Source organism: Oncorhynchus clarkii, chromosome 25 (genome assembly GCF_045791955.1).
Source record: "Oncorhynchus clarkii lewisi isolate Uvic-CL-2024 chromosome 25, UVic_Ocla_1.0, whole genome shotgun sequence".
Lineage (NCBI taxonomy): Eukaryota > Metazoa > Chordata > Actinopteri > Salmoniformes > Salmonidae > Oncorhynchus > Oncorhynchus clarkii.
Genome location: NC_092171.1, coordinates 19,181,157 through 19,198,161, shown reverse-complemented (window position 1 = coordinate 19,198,161; position 17,005 = coordinate 19,181,157). Strand labels below are relative to the sequence as shown.

General features: G+C 45.7%; 1 protein-coding gene across 1 annotated transcript in view; it reads left to right on the top strand.

The window, feature by feature from the left end:
* Positions 1-16,155, top strand: part of LOC139384042 (latent-transforming growth factor beta-binding protein 2-like) — a 146,276-nt gene extending 130,121 nt beyond the window's left edge. Inside the window, exons 30-41 of the mRNA XM_071128676.1 lie at positions 163-285; positions 953-1,081; positions 9,324-9,458; positions 9,748-9,882; positions 10,972-11,163; positions 11,331-11,417; positions 12,056-12,184; positions 12,293-12,433; positions 12,616-12,789; positions 12,907-13,224; positions 13,340-13,489; positions 14,578-16,155. Of these exons, the coding sequence (XP_070984777.1) occupies positions 163-285; positions 953-1,081; positions 9,324-9,458; positions 9,748-9,882; positions 10,972-11,163; positions 11,331-11,417; positions 12,056-12,184; positions 12,293-12,433; positions 12,616-12,789; positions 12,907-13,224; positions 13,340-13,489; positions 14,578-14,759 (1,895 nt within the window). The 3' untranslated portion in view covers positions 14,760-16,155. The remainder of the gene's footprint in view (positions 1-162; positions 286-952; positions 1,082-9,323; positions 9,459-9,747; positions 9,883-10,971; positions 11,164-11,330; positions 11,418-12,055; positions 12,185-12,292; positions 12,434-12,615; positions 12,790-12,906; positions 13,225-13,339; positions 13,490-14,577) is intronic.
* Positions 16,156-17,005: the final 850 nt, after the last annotated feature.

Below are 17,005 nucleotides of genomic sequence, written 5' to 3'. Positions count from 1 at the left end.
ACCAAAGGAGATAATACTTCAAGACTGTAATCAACAAAGAAAACTTAACAATCATTGCCTTTCACACGTTCCTCTCCCATTGTCTCTTTTTCTCTCCGTCGCACTCTTCTCTTGTCTCTTTCACTCTCTCTCTCCCCCCTCTCATCCTCCTTTCTCCTCTAGATGTTGATGAGTGCAGCAAGGATGGCGTGTGCTCCCATGGTCAGTGTCTAAACACGGATGGCTCCTACATCTGCCTTTGTGAGACTGGCTTCAAGTACTCTGTAGACACAGCCGACTGTGAGGGTAAGAACACTCTACCAACCTCATGCCTCCCTCACTCTTCCCACAACAAGCCACTGCTTCTGCCCCAGCTGAAAAACTACATTCTCACAACATTTCAGCAGAGTTAATAGAATGTTCTGGTCCATTTAGACCAGATTTCGCACCACGGTGTGACACGTTGCCTGTGATCGATTATGTAGCTGTAATCAGTTTGTTTTCAGTGGTGACGTTCCCTCAGTGAGAGAGTCCAATCCTGGCTCAGAGGCTTTCCTCTGGCTGTAGCCTTGCGTAAGAGAGCTCCAAGTGACTGGAGCTCTCCTTCCCATCTCCCCTTTGTGGGGTGAATTAACCCATTGTGGGATGGAGGTGATTCTCCCTCTGGAACGTCTCCCTTTGCTCCTTCACACGTTTTTCAGTTGCTCCAAAATATTGCTCTTGGCCATGCTGCTGCTGAGCAGCACCACAGGCCTCCTACTCATGCTGGGGGAGCTATTGTGCTGCCTGTGAGGAGTGGGGTTGCTGTGTGTCAGTGCATGTGTGCGTGTGCATGCATGTATGACATAAGCACATGTTTATCTCAGGGCTCCTGGCCGGCCCTACTCATGCTGGAGATCCATGCTGCTGTGAGAGGTGGAGGATAGGATTGATATGTGTATGACATTAGAACACCTTCTGTCTCTCTCCACAGATCAGAATGAGTGTAAGGAGTTTGGTAGCTCAGTGTGTGGCACCTGGCGCTGTGAGAACACCATTGGCTCATACCGATGCTTCATGGGCTGCCAGCCTGGCCTGTATGGACAGGACAACCCAGACTGTGGTAAGTCAGTGGACACACAGGCACTGTGCTTAGTCAACAGGTAATGTACTTACTTAATGGATAGCTGAAGGCACCCGAGTATCAGCCTCACTGCTCATTTACCTTGGGGCGGGAGAGGACAGGGCAGTGGTCTGAAAGAAGCACTCTGCATTGTCTCGATAGCCTCCCAGCTCACCCCCACCATACAGAGATACTGATATCACTCTGGCACGCATACACAAAGAGGCTCGTGTGAATCAAACGCTATCAAGTGCACTGGGCCTTCCTGGCCAGGGGAGCATAGAAAGGGGAAATGGACCCTGAAATTGGGCCATTTAGAAAGGGAGCAGCAGTGTCATCCGAGGCAGTGTTTGAGGCCCGTCTGATAATAGGGCCAGGTCTCATCCTCCAGACAATGGGGCTAATGGAGCCCTATTGGCAGGGGCCAGGGGTGTAACCTGATCCCAGCTGTTCCCCTCTCTAAGTGGGGCAAGGCTGTCGTTTGATGGGACGTACGGTGCACCCTACCCCTCCCATCCAGCCACCCGCTCCGGCCCTCAACCTCCTCAGGTCTCTGCAACTTGAGACACCCGTTCTGGTGGTCACCTGGTCCGGGATGAGTGTAGATGACCGATAAATCTGTGTCTAACATCTGTAAGGTTGAACCAAAAGATTACATGTAATGAAATACAAAATTATTATGTGAAATTGAATGAAACAATAATGTACGTTGATGCTAATACGATGTACAATATTCCATTATATTTCTATATGATAACAATAGCATAATACAGTCGTGGCCAAAAGTTTTGAGAATGACACAAATATTAATTTCCACAAAGTTTGCTGCTTCAGTGTCTTTAGATATTTTTGTCAAATGTTACTATGGAATACTGAAGTATAATTACAAGTATTTCATCAATGTCAAAGGCTTTTATTGACAAAAACATGAAGTTGATGCAAAGAGTCAATATTTGCAGTGTTGACCCTTCTTTTTCAAGACCTCTGCAATACGCCCTGGCATGCTGTCAATTAACTTCTGGGCCACATCCTGACTGATGGCAGCCCATTCTTGCATAATCAATGCTTGGAGTTTGTCAGAATTTGTGGGTTTTTGTTTGTCCACCCTCCTCTTGAGGATTGACCACAAGTTCTCAATGGGATTATGGTCTGGGAAGTTTCCTGGCCATGGACCCAAAATATTGATGTTTTGTTCCCCGAGCCACTTAGTTATCACTTTTGCCTTATGGCAAGGTGCTCCATCATGCTGGAAAAGGCATTGTTCATCACCAATCTGTTCCTGGATGGTTGCGAGAAGTTGCTCTCGGAGGATGTGTTGGTACCATTCTTTATTCATGGCTGTGTTCTTAGGCAAAATTGTGAGTGAGCCCACTCCCTTGGCTGAGAAGCAACCCCATGCATGAATGGTCTCAGGATGCTTTAATGTTGGCATGACACAGGACTGATGGTAGCACTCACCTTGTCTTCTCCGGACAAGCTTTTTCCGGATGCCCCAAACGATCTTGACGCCAGGCCATCCTCCAAAGGTCTTTGCCTCACTGTGCGTGCAGATGCACTCACACCTGCCTGCTGCCATTCCTGAGCACGCTCTGTACTGGTGGTGCCCCGATCCCGCAGCTGAATCAACTTTAGGAGACGGTCCTGGCGCTTGCTGGACTTTCTTGGGCGCCCTGAAGCCTTCTTCACAACAATTGAACCGCTCTCCTTTAAGTTCTTGATGATCCGATAAATTGTTGATTTAGGTGCAATCTTACTGGCAGCAATATCCTTGCCTGCAAAGCAATGATGACGGCACATGTTTCCTTGAAGATAACAATGGTTGACAGAGGAAGCACAATGATTCCAAGCACCATCCTCCTTTTGAAGCTTCCAGTCTGTTATTCGAACTCAATCAGCATGACAGAGTGATCTCCAGCCTTGTCCTCGTCAACACTCACACCTGTGTTAACGAGAAATCACTGACATGATGTCAGCTGGTCCTTTTGTGGCAGAGCTGAAATGTTTTTTGGGGGATTCAGTCCATTTGCATGGCAAATAGGGACTTTGCAATTAATTGCAATTCATCTGATCACTCTTCATAACATTCTCGAGTATATGCAAATTGCCGTCATACAAACTGAGGCAGCAGACTTTGTGAAAATTAATATTTGTGTCATTCTTAAAACTTTTGGCCACGACTGTATATTTAATGTGCCATATACAATTTTTTTTTAAATTTTCACTAATTAATTTTAATTAACTTAATCATTATGACACACCCCTCACTAATGTCATTGGTTACACTAATTGCACTGTGTGTCTACATATCCTGGTACAAGTATTCATGACATTACCCTGAGGAAGACACAGTGATGCCCAAACATTGGTAAATACCAATTAAATTGCTGGGAGATTATACATGGAATGTGCAAGTTTTTTATTTTGACAGTTTATAACATCAGTCCAAAAACAACAGAAGAGCACCGTCTCTATGACAATTGAAAACAAGAGCGCCTATGTGTTTACTGGCAAGGACAGACCATCAGTTTGTGTATGTGTGTCCATGAGAGATGAACATCATTTTACTATATACAGAAAAGTGTTTGATTAATGCTGGTGCACACCCGTTTTCCAAGCAGGTTGAATAGGCCATGGCTGGCGCTGTTGTTCGCCTTTGCCGGTGAGCTTCTCGCTTACCGTAACTTCTCGCTTACCGTAAACTTCTCGCTTACCGCTTACATGATTAAGTTGGTTTTATATGAGGCATATCTGACATTCAACAAACATACAGGCCAAGTATTTGCTCATATCAAAATGGCTTCCAAGCCGGCAGGGCCAGCCCTGAAGGGGAGAGAGTTGTGATCTAGTGGAAAGAGCCCCAGATGGGGCGGCCTGAAAGAGAGAGAGAGGGTGTTGAGATGTGGTGAACGTCGAGCAGCCTGTTATATTCTCATCGCCATGCCTCTTTATTTGACTCACAGTGGAGAGCAGAGCCTAGCTGAGCGTCAGCACCCTGGCCGATGACAGAGCCTGGCTTGGTGTGTCCCTCTCTCTTCTGCATGATGTTGTGTGGCTGGATCCCAGTGTGGAGGGCCTGTTGTGAGAGCTGGCCAGATCCATAACAGCTGCTCACAGCCTCCCCTGTTTTACCATTTACCATCAACTTGGCCTGTCTCCTGCTCGCATAGGCTCAGTTCAATATAGTCTGAATAAGTTGTGTGATGTAAATAGGTGCTGCTGGTTATTGCATTAGGCGCCCACAATAGCCATGTTGTTGTGTAACTGTCTCCTCTCACTTATCTAACCACCAACAAGGTTTTTTTCACAACAGTTTGACCATAGAGGTCACACATTGTGGGCCATGACCCACACACGCTTTAGGCTGAACCTGTTCAAAGGCAACAGCCCAAGTCCAAGTCAAAATAGCTCCAGCCTCTCTGGTCCAGTCCAGTGGTGCAGCCAGCCATGGCCATCTCTGACCCGTTCTCTCCTCACTTCTTTTCTGGTGCCTCTCCTCCTCTCTTCCAGGCTCCCCAGCATCTTCCTGGGACATATATTCGGTACATCCACACAAAGCAGCACAGATGTTGACTCAGAACTTCTCCCCTCCATCCCCCGCTGATCTGAGGACCAAGCCCTCTCGCCTCTCTCTCTCCCCTCCACAGCTCAGCATCTCAGCACAATGGCCACTTGTTCCAGGGCATTATGGGAGGTTATGAGAGATGCTGCCGTCACCCCAATAAAGTGTCTGGGGAGGGAGCTCAATTACTCTGAGGCGTTTATGTCTGCTTGTAAAAATCATCAAATATGAGGCCAGACACTGTAATTTGCCATTTCTTCGAGGGGCGTTGTTTTATTTTTACTCCGATGGGGTGGCGGTTGTCTTTGGCTCTGCTCGCCAAACTCATTTTGTGGTCATAATACAAAAGGGGGAAACAGTCTTAAGCTGCAAATGCGCTCTACCTCCGCCCATTTCAGTTGTTCACTCATCCCTGCTACGCCAGCCTATAGAGACAAACTGTGGGTACTGTATGGGGAAAAACAGTGTGTGCGTGTCAATGTGTTTGTGTTGGAAAAGAAACACGTATCTCATTTTGATCCAGCTGCAGATCGGCGTTTTGGCTATACATTTTGTGTGGCTACAACTTGTCTTTATTAAACTCTCTTCAAGCTCCTACACGAATGTATGGAAATGTGATGTGTTTGAAAAGACATTTAGCACACTGTTGTCCAGATGTAGGGTTATGTTGGGGAATGGGCATAGTACACACAGGTTATAAAACACGGCTTCATCTTGGAGGTGGCCGGGCTCGGCTGGGGAATGAAACAACAGATGAAACAGAGAAAAACGCTCCTGTAAAATAAATATCCCTCCTCATCCCTGGCTAATCCTATGTGTCAAATAACCCTGGCCTGCATATGGGTCCAATCAGGCCATGGGTTGCCCAGGGAACACAGGGGAGAAGTGTGGAGGGTGTGCCAACAGTCAGCTAGCCACACAGGCCCACCATGTGCTCCACATTACAACACGGCACCGAGACCTTCACTTAACATGCTCACCTTATCTGGCCTGAACCATTACCGGCCCAGGCTGATTTACACTCAGGAAGGGGCTCCTGGGTCAGACCATTATGAGAGACGGGGGTGGGGTGTGGGTAATGGAGGAGATGGCCCATCCGCTCAGAAACTCCCATCTAAAGTTAACTTCTCACCCCACCTCAAATCCACCCCCTCGAGCAATTCCGTCTCACATGCTTCCTGTTGTTACTATGGTGATCATGACTTGGAAAGTGTAGGAGAGGGGTTTCAGCTTCCTGCTGTACTGTGTCAGTGTTCATGTTGCTGTATGTTACTGACAGTGCCTGTATTATTAGAGTTAGAGCATACATTATGCATTTCCCACAGGCCATTTAGCATGTGATTAACATGCTCACGGTCTGGCTGGACAGATTAATTGAAGAGTTTAGTAAGGCTGTCAGTCCCAGTGCTTCAGAACATCCATGGAAAGACCATTAAAGCAATGTCCCCTTCCTTTCTGGGATGATGGTTTGATAGCGTCATATATGCCGCTACACATGTGGAAAAAGAAACATTGCTTCCATGTTTCAGATGGATGAAAATCGCGGGGCAGCTGAGAGTTTAGATGACCTTCCTGAGAGACCTCCCAACTGTCTGCTTTACTCACACTGACAATCCCAAACCCCACTTCAGCTTTTCACACATGCTAAAATGTTCTTCAGTGTTACAGTATACACCTCCCATTACTATTAGTCTGTAGCAAGTCCTCAGAATCCAGACGGTGCAGAGGGACTATAGCTACTTAAAACATTTAAATAAGTGAACATTTTAATGGGGAAACAACTACATGTTTTTGATAACGGCCCCTTCTACTGAGTTTGTAAACACAACGTTTGTATTTTGGTGGCTCATGTCCCCACGTCAACTTTTGTCTTCATCGTGTCAGAGCCATTTGGCTGACATCACTAGAAGCACTATTTTGGACCATCTTCGGGGTGGCTGGACAGTCAGGTCTCCCAGAATGCAGTTGTCTGTAATGTAACTGTACAGCAAGGGCCCAAGCCAAGCCCAGTCATTCTGGCTGCCTCTTCTCCTTCCCCGAATGATGGAGCATTTACGAGAGCTAGGAGACAGAATAAATTGCTGCTAGACAATATGTGAATGTCAGTTCTTTTTTCCTTAGCAAATCGACTAACGTTATGAATCATTGGCACAACTGTATTTCCATTTGATTCCAATTGATGTGTTAGCATGTTTAATAAGACATACAGGGCTATTAGATGCCATGAAGGTGATTTATACTTTACTGTCTACTGTTCCTGTCATTATGTCATGCCCATAACTTTGCAACATATAGAGAAAATAATACCAAATACTCCTCCATTTCCCCACGACTGCAAATGTCCTGTAAAATATTCTCTTTCGCTGATTCAGCCATTTTCATTCTAATTAGAAAAGAACACACACAGCATGGAGTCTCTAACAAAGGAGAACTTGGCAAACTTCCCTCAAATTCCGCAACAAAGGTGCCCTTCCAAAAAAAAAAGAGAACACTGCTGAATGTGGCTTTTGTGCGCATTTTACCTTTCTGTGATCTCTGGAGGAAGCACGCGATAACATAAGCGATGATGTAGGAACATAATAATGGTTGTTTGTGTGTCACAGAACCTGGTGAATTGGAAGGTGGTCAGTGCACAAGCAGGTTAAAGTTGACCAGCGGTTTATGTGATTGACCAGAGAACAACCGTAGATGACTGAAGTGTGATCAAACCATATGTTTTTTTAAACAATTATAATCAGCCTGGCCTCTCTAACATTGTCTGTCGTTGACCTCTGCACCATGCACCATACTCCAATGAATACTAAATTATGTCTGTAAGAAATTGCTAACAAATGTTACATTTAAACAGAGGGTGGTTGGGAATCAATCAGTGTTACATGGTTCAGTGTTAACCATCTCTAAGTTCTGTGCTTTACCTCTCCTCACGCATCCAAATGTACACATAACAAGGCTTTCCCCTGACTTCATTAAACATGCTTTATGATATATGGCTGTGCATGCGAGCGGCTGCACATGGTTTCCAGGTATCGGCCTCTTCCTCCTTTTAAACCAAAACATCTTCTGAATGAGTCCAGATCAGCCCTCCTGCTTAGATTTGTTGCATGCGACACATTTTTGGAATTACAAAAGTAAGATGTAAAATAAGTCAAAATAGGTTAACTGATTAAAATAGGAAACAATGTGGACCAGTCAGAGTTGTTGGACAAATTGTACATTCATTCAAGCCAAATGGAAATCCTATCCTAGCCATTTGGACAAAATATCTCTCAAGTGGCTTATGTGGATGTGGAAGCCAGTCAGTCCCATGTTGTTACATCATCTCAGACCTCACTGGACCAGTAAGTGGGTGACAAGAACTTCTCACTCCATAGACCCCAGCAAGTTTAAAGTTTTATTAGTCGTACTGTATGTACAGGATACACATCACAGGAGGTCAAATCAAATCAAATCAAATTTTATTTGTCATATACACATGGTTAGCAGATGTTAATGCGAGTGTAGCGAAATGCTTGTGCTGGTTGGTGGCACCTTAATTGGGGAGGACGGGCGTATGGTAATGGCTGGAGCGGAATAGGTGGAATGGTATCAAATACATCAAACAAATGGTTTCAATGTGTTGGATGCCATTCCACAGCTCAATTCCAGACATTATTTCAGAGCCGTCCTCCACTCAGCAGCCTCCACTGATACACATGGTATACACTTTCTAACTAAATGCTTACTTGCAAATTCCTTCTCAACAATGAAACAACAAAAATAAATAATAAAAGATAAGAATACGAACATGAAGTAAATGGCTCAGTAGAATAGAATAGGCATTTTAGCATAAGTAAAATACAGGAAGGCACAAGTTATAGTCCAATATGTACACATGTATCAGGGAAGGGGGTGCAAGTGTTTAAATTGTACAGTATTAACAATAGTAAATAAGAATCTGGTAGCAGCAATTGTGATCTGTGTGTGTGTGTGTGTGTGTGTGTGTGTGTGTGTGTGTGTGTGTGTGTGTGTGTGTGTGTGTGTGTGTGTGTGTGTGTGTGTGTGTGTGTGTGTGTGTGTGTGTGTGTGTGTGTGTGTGTGTGTGCGTGTGTGTGCGTGTGTGTGCGTGTGTGTGTGTGTGTGTGTCAGAGAAACCCTTAGAGCAGAGGAACCCTTAGAGCAGAGGAACCCTTAGAACAGAGGAACCCTTAGAGCAGAGAGTAGAGGAACCCTTAGAGCAGAGGAACCCTTAGAGCAGAGGAACCCTTAGAGCAGAGAGTAGAGGAACCCTTAGAGCAGAGGAACCCTTAGAACAGAGGAACCCTTAGAACAGAGGAACCCTTAGAACAGAGGAACCCTTAGAACAGAGGAAACCTTAGAGTAGACATGCTGAGAGGCAGCCCTTACAGACCTTTCACCTCTTTAATTGATTGCCATCGGGGTCAGCAGAATGGGTTCCATCAAATGATCTGGGTCCCCACGAAGCTGTAAACTATCCCATTCTCTTCCTGTATTCATTTTCTCTGTTTGACATGTTATGATGATGGTTATTGTTATTGTAAGTCGTAGCGGTAGTAGTGTTTATTTTAGTATTACAACACACGGTCATTAGCAAGCCAGTCTTGAAATAGTACAGTTATACATGCGTAGAAGATAAACATTGGAATGCATTATGTTATGCTCACCTTTGGGTGCTCTCTTGTTTAGATATTGATGAGTGTGTGAATGAGACCATCTGTGGGGACCATGGCTTCTGTGAGAACACAGATGGCTCCTACCGTTGTCAGTGTGACCAGGGCTACAGCAACCCCCCTGGTGATGCCAGGGCCCATAGCTGTGTGGGTAAGTAACTGTTAAATTATAAACTTCACTGGTTAGCATGGTCAGTGACTGTATACCAATGTGCAGTATGTACTGTATTGTGTGTGTGTGTGTGTGTGTGTGTGTGTGTGTGTGTGTGTGTGTGTGTGTGTGTGTGTGTGTGTGTGTGTGTGTGTGTGTGTGTGTGTGTGTGTGTGTGTGTGTGTGTGTGTGTAAGCCCACTCGTGCCTGTCAGTGTGCATATGTACGTGCTGTGCATCGGTGTGTGTAAATTTACCCCCCCATCCCCGTCCCGTCCCGTCCTGTGCAGACGTGAACGAGTGTGAGATGAGCACGGCGCTGTGTGGAGAGGCCCTGTGTGAGAATGTGGATGGCAGCTTCCTGTGCATCTGCCCCAGCGACAATGAGGAATTTGATCCCATCACCAGCCAGTGCCGCCCGCAGGGTAACACACCACACACAGGGACTTATGGGACTTAAGGGTTCATTCTGTCTATGCGAGATTGAGTTTTCACTGTCTTAATGAGGCATCTCATATTATCATGACATCTGGGGAACTAGCGAGTGGTTTGCATGTTCCCTGTAGTAGATGTTTCTATTGGACAACCTTTCTGCTGAGTTTGACTCCATGCTATTGGATGAATGGAGAGTCATGTTTTATCCCTACAAGGATAAATGCATTGCAGTTCAAGTCTGCAAAAAACAAATTGCAGAAAAACTATTCCAGCCATTGCTGTGCTCAGAGCACAACTCCAAGCTCTCGCTCATGGTCAAATCTCCCCAGTCAAATCTCCCCAAGTCAAATTCCCCCCAAAGACAAACAAGGATAAGGTATAGCTATTGGCAAAACTGCCATGGAAAGATCTCTCTCAGAAACACTAACAGTGTTCACTGTAAACAGATTACTGAAATACAATGTCAAACTTACCTTGAGTCTGTGGCATTGGCTTGTCTTTAGCTTGACATGGGCATGTACACACAAGCGAGCCATATTTACATTAATAAGCAGCATGCTCTCGACGGGGATGTTTTTGTTCTCGTTCTGTATTAAACCCCAAGTATGCCTTGTGTACTTTGACCCCATTCCGCTGTTTGCTTTTGACGTGTGGTAATCAATCATGTGAGAATGAATGGTGTGTTGACTCACATGCCAGTGTTTCCATTTGGCTAAGCCCGCTGCTTAACTGTGAATGCCTGAGACCATGTCTGTGGATAAAAGAGCAGCCTCAGCAGTGTCAGCTGAAGGTACTCAGGCCTACTGCCTGCCCTACTGTATGTTGTGGAGCTCCTGACCCAGGGAAACACAGTGGCACTCACTATGCTAATAGACATGGGGCCAGTAGACTGATTCTTACTGATATCATGATGGCAATAAATATTATTCGTAGTGGTAATGGCTGTAGTCTTTATTGTAGTAATTCAACCCTGAAAGTAGCAACTAGTATCACAATTTGTTCTGCAAATCCCCTCCATTTATTCCCCTCTGCATCTATTTCTCCACATGAGAGGTGTGATTTCCCTACGTGTTCTACAGGTGAAGATGCTCCTCCTAAGCCAGCCTCACCCACTGAGGAACAGAGGAAGGAGTGTTACTACAACCTGAACGATGCTAACTTCTGTGACAACGTGCTGTCTCGCAACACCACCAAGCAGGAGTGCTGCTGCACGGTGGGGGCCGGCTGGGGGGACGACTGTGAGATCCACCCCTGCCCAGTCCCAGGGAGAGGTAAGCTGTGAGATTCCCAAGAGGGATTGAATGATCAACCTTTAGGAGACAGATATTCAGATACAACTGTTCACATATACTCACTCCTTTTTGCTTCACGATGTATAATACATTATTACAGTAAGGAGAAAGTATGTTTGTCCATTCATTCTTATTTGTTTCTCCAGAGGAGTATGACCAGTTGTGTCCACATGGAAGTGGTCTTCTGCCCCAAGCTGTTTTCTCCCACAGCCTGGAACAGCAGAGTTTCAAAGGTACTTTACTCCCATGTTGTCTCCTCAACCCACTGGCTACTGTTAAGAGTCGGTATACCTGAGGTTTCACAGTTTTTCCTTCTCCCATAACTTTGTACCAACACAAAGAAAATGGCTGTTTCAGCTCCCCTTTTATTTACACCCATGGCAGCCGTTAAAAAAGTCCTGCGTAATTTCCTACCAAATTTATGGTTCTCTTTAAAGCTAGCTCTTTACACCGTGACGGGATACCTGCATACCTAGCTAATTAAGCACAAGTGTTGTGCACTAACCAGCTTGACCTTATAGAGAAGGCTGTCTCAAGCAAGGTGCTGTGCTCATTTTACAGTAGGGGCCAGGATTTGAGGGGTCTAGCTAGCTACAGCACATGGAGGGGTTATATTGAGATTCTACAGACACAGTAGGCCTTCACAAAGTTTAGGCTGATTCTAGAGGTGATATATTAAAGACAAGGTGATTTGGATGAATGGTATGTGAATTTATCAACCGATGTCACCTTTCTTTCTTTCTTTCTTTCTTTCTTTCTTTCTTTCTTTCTTTCTTTCTTTCTTTCTTTCTTTCTTTCTCTCTCTCTCTCTCTCTCTCTCTCTCTCTCTCTCTCTCTCTCTCTCTCTCTCTCTCTCTCTCTCTCTCACCAGATGTGGACGAGTGTAAGATGTTTGGGCCAGATATCTGTAAGAATGGCCGTTGCGCTAACAACTTCTCCTCGTACTCCTGCTTCTGCCGTACAGGCTTCTACTACGACAACATCCGTCTGGAGTGTGTGGGTAAGGGCCGCCCACTGTCTCTGCTTTAATCAGTTCCACCAAACCTGCTCCAACTCTCAACTATGGGACTCAGTCGTTGACGTATGCGTGTGTGTGTGTGTGTTCCAGATTATGACGAGTGCCTGACAGAGAAGGAGTGTGTGGATGGGGTGTGTGTGAACACTGCCGGCTCTTTCGACTGTTTCTGCAGTCCCCCTCTGGTCCTGGACACCACCCGCCGTCGTTGCGTCAGCGTCAACACCACCGAGGGTGAGACTCACACACTCCTACATCTCAGAGTTTATCCAGATGAAACCGTTACCAGCCAGATTATTGATTCAGCTGTCCAACATTAACAACATAGAATTAGTAGAAACTCCCTCCTTTCCTCTTTTGTGAATCACTCTTCCCTTCTCCTTCCTTCCCTCTCTTCTCCCTTCCCTGAACCACAGAGACTCATGAGCCTGAGGAGGACATCCACCTGGACATCTGCTGGCAGGGCCTGGTAGATGAGCGTATGTGTGCCCAGCCCCTCATCGGCAGGAGGACCACCTACACGGAGTGCTGCTGTCTCTATGGAGTGGCCTGGAGCGAACAGTGTGCCTTTTGCCCCATGAGGGACTCTGGTAAGGGACACAGCTAGTCAACATTCATGCTGTTATTATTCAGTTGAAATGTAGAAGTGACATGTGATACATATCTCACTAAAACACTGACCTGTGTGTTTGTTTGTGTTCGATCAGATGACTACGCAGCAGTGTGTAACCTGCCAAGGAGAGGGGGGTCTGACAGTCTACGAGAGAGGCCAGGCTATGAGTACGGTCCTGGGGTTGAGGGTCCTGATGGGCCCTATGTCCCCCCCTACTGGGACAACTATGGAGGAGGGCCCATCACTGGGCCTGGGGGTACCTACTACAACCCAGAGGACACCCAGGGCATCCCCCTGTTCACAGACAACACCAACGACTATGGCTCCCGAGAGGGAGACATAGAGCCGCCACTACGTGTCCCTGTCCACCGGCCAAGAGAGTTCCAGCCTCGCCCTGTAGACTCATATAATGGTAAGCTCATAAGAATCATTCAAAAAATACACATCAATTAATATTATTGCTAATGCATGGTGAAATGCTACCTCTGTAGGGACTCCTTCTTCATTCATATTCTGTTTCCAATAAGACCGCTTTGATGGCTTCGAGGGCCTGCGAGCAGAGGAGTGTGGCATCCTGAACGGCTGTGAGAATGGCCGGTGTGTCCGCGTGAGGGAAGGTTACACCTGTGACTGCTTTGATGGATACGAGCTTGACCTCACCAAAATGGCCTGCATTGGTAGGTTCCTCTCCCAGTGTCTCATAATGTCCACCTGCAGTCAGAGTCAGACTCTCCTCTCTGTGTTCTTACCAGATATATAATTTCCTTTTGGAATTCCTAGAAAGAAATGAGTCAATTCAGATAACCTTTTGATCAGTTCCATTTTCCACATTTAAAAATGATATATGGTTTGGGGCTAAGATCAAACCCTACTTCAGAATGAGGAAGCATTCCCTAGGTTTGTGCCTTTTGGAGACAGGTCTTGGGGTTCTCTTTAGTGAGGTAACTCGCCATGCAATATCACGCAGAGTTTGGCTGCAGAGAAATTACAATCAAACCTCCCATGTCAGATTTAAGCAATAAGGCCCAAGGGGGTGTGGTATATGGCCAATATGCCACTGCTAAGGGCTGTTCTTAGGCACGACGCAACGCGGAGTTCCTGGATACTGCCCTTAGCTGTGGTATATTGGCCATATACCACAAACCCCTGAGGTACCTTATTGCTATTATAAACTGGTTACCAATGTAATTAGAGCAGTAAAAATAAATGTTTTGTCATACCCGTGGTATACGGTCTGATAGACCACAACTGTGCAGGGCTCGAAACACCAGCATTCAGGGCTCGAAACACCCAGTTTATAATAGAAAATAGAAACCACTTGAAGGCAAACAATGAAAGGACATTTGGCTGCTGCCTTCCAAATAATATTGAGAGAGAGAGAGAGAGAGAGAGAGAGAGAGAGAGAGAGAGAGAGAGAGAGAGAGAGAGAGAGAGAGAGAGAGAGAGAGAGAGAGAGAGAGAGAGAGAGAGAGAGAGAGAGAGAGAGAGAGAGAGAGAGAGAGAGAGAGAGAGAGAGAGAGAGAGAGAGAGAGAGAGAGAGAGAGAGCGATGAAAGCAGTTTTTACTTCAAGTACTGAGAGTTAGGCATCCCTCTAGCCTCCACTGTCACCAGACATCTACTGCACCTGACTGTGGAGCCATCCTACCACCCATACTGACCAGGCCACTATGTGGGACTTCTGACACAGGACGTGTGGCATGAACAGCTGCATTTGCTGTGAAATCGGTCTCCTCAGTTAACTCTGCGTGTCTCCTTTTCCTGCAGACATAAACGAGTGTGAGGATATCAGTGACAACGTGGCGCTGTGTAAGAACGGGGCCTGTACCAACACCGAGGGGTCGTACAAGTGCACCTGCCTGCCTGGCTTCCAGGCCTCTGCCAAGCCCCATGAATGCATCCCAGAGGTCCCAGTGGCTGGCTTTAGAGAGAGAGTGGCAGGGAAATGAGGGTGTGCCTGTTGGAGCTTTTTCTCTCCTCCCCCCACCACCCCACACCCTTACCCCCCCCGCCCTCTCACAGGGCCTGGCACTAAACCTCCATCAAAAAACACTGAAACGTCCACGCTTGTCCCCTAAACACACACACACCAACACACATACACACATACTCTTATTGACTCTTTCATATTTTCTCTCTCTCTATCACACACATACTCATTCACATTTCCACAGGGGACCAGGAGCTATCCAGTGAATGTATTCCATGGGATATCCTATTTCTTAACATTTATATTTTGCCTAAAGGGATTTTCTGAGGAGTGACCTTTTATTCAGTGATCCCAGGCAGTTTGGTATGCATACATACATTTTTTTCTGCATTGTTTTTCTCCATGTGTCTTTTTGGTTGATTATTTATTTCATGTACATGACAAGGCTCTGTAAAGTAAGAGGGCATAGGATGTATATTGTCTTATTTGTCAGACCAATATACTTTACTAACGATGAGGGGAAACAGTGTGAATAGTTTTTGAAGTTTGGTAACTAAGCCTGGAGGAAGCTTATTGTCGTAAGCATGCCACATGTTATATTCATATTATAACATAATAATCACATTGCTATACAGGGAAAGTTACTTTCAAACCACTTTTTACTAGTATTTGGGATGCTTCTGTTGTCAGCAAGGCCTTTAAAAGGACCAACCACCCCTTCCACTGGTCTTCTGTGTTTCTTATAACAGTGCAATCCTACAGTCCTCATCCTCGAGACAAAGAGGCTCCTCTGTTGGCAAGGTTGTCTCAAGAGCAATAACTACGATCAAACAAGGTCCAGACCAGATTCATATGCTATCACAATGTTGCTTTGACCTGCTGCCAGTACAAAGAGAGAGAGCGAGAGAGAGAGAGAGAGAGAGAGAGAGAGAGAGAGAGAGAGAGAGAGAGAGAATTGAATATGGGCTTGGAAAGGCTATAAATGTACAGTACCAGTCAAAAGTTTGGACACCTCCAGGCTCTGTCGTAACCGGCCGCGACCGGGAGGTCCGTGGGGCGACGCACAATTGGCCTAGCGTCGCCCGGGTTAGGGAGGGCTTGGTCAGTAGGGGTGTCCTTGTCTCATCGCGCACCAGCGACTCCTGTGGCGGGCTGGGCGCAGTGTACGCTAGCCAAGATTGCCAGGTGCACGGTGTTCCCTCCGACACATTGGTGCGGCTGGCTTCCGGGTTGGATGTGCGCTGTGTTAAAGAAGCAGCGGCTTGGTTGGTTGTGTATCGGAGGACGCATGACTTTCAACCTTCGTCTCTCCCGAGCCCGTACGGGAGTTGTAGCGATGAGACAAGATAGTAGCTACTACAACAATTGGATACTACGAAATTGGGGAGAAAAAGGGGTAAAATTTTTAAAAAAAATAATAATAATAAGTTTGGACACCTACTCATTCCAGGGGTTTTCTTTATTTTTACTACTTTCTACATTGTAGAATAATAGTGAAGACATCAAAACTATTAAATAACACATATGGAATCATGTAGTAACCAAAAAAAGTGTTAATAAAATCGAAATATATTTTATATTTGAGATTCTTCAAAGTTGCCACCCTTTGCCTTGATGACAGCTTTGCACACTCTTGGCATTCTCTCAACCTGCTTCATGAGGTAGTCACCTGGAATGCATTTCAATTAACAGGTATGCCTTGTTAAAAGTTAAATTGTGCAATTTATTTTTGAGCCAGTCAGTTGTGTTGTTACAAGGTAGGGGTGGACACATCTCAACATTAACTGTTCAGACTCTCTGAGGTCATTAAAGATCCCATGGCACTTATCGTAAGAGTAGGGGTGTTAACCCCGGTGTCCTGGCTAAATTCCCAATCTGGCCCTCAAACCATCATGGCCACCTAATCATCCCCAGCTTACAGTTGGCTCATTCATCCCCCTCTTCTCCCCTGTAACTATTCCCCAGGTCGTTGCTGTAAATGAGAATGTGTTCTCAGTCAACTTACCTGGTAAAATAACAGTAAAATAAATAAAAAGAGGACGCTGCGTGAATCAGGCCTTCATGGTCAAATTGCTACTAAAGGACACCAATAACAAGAAGAGACTTGCTTGGGCCAAGAAACACAAGCAATGGACATTAGACCAGTGGAAATCTGTCCTTTGGCCCAATAAGTCCAAAGTTGAGATTTTTGGTTCCAACCGCCGAGTCTTTGTGAGGTGCTGAGTAGGTGAACGGATGATCTCCACATGTGTAGTTATAAAAAAA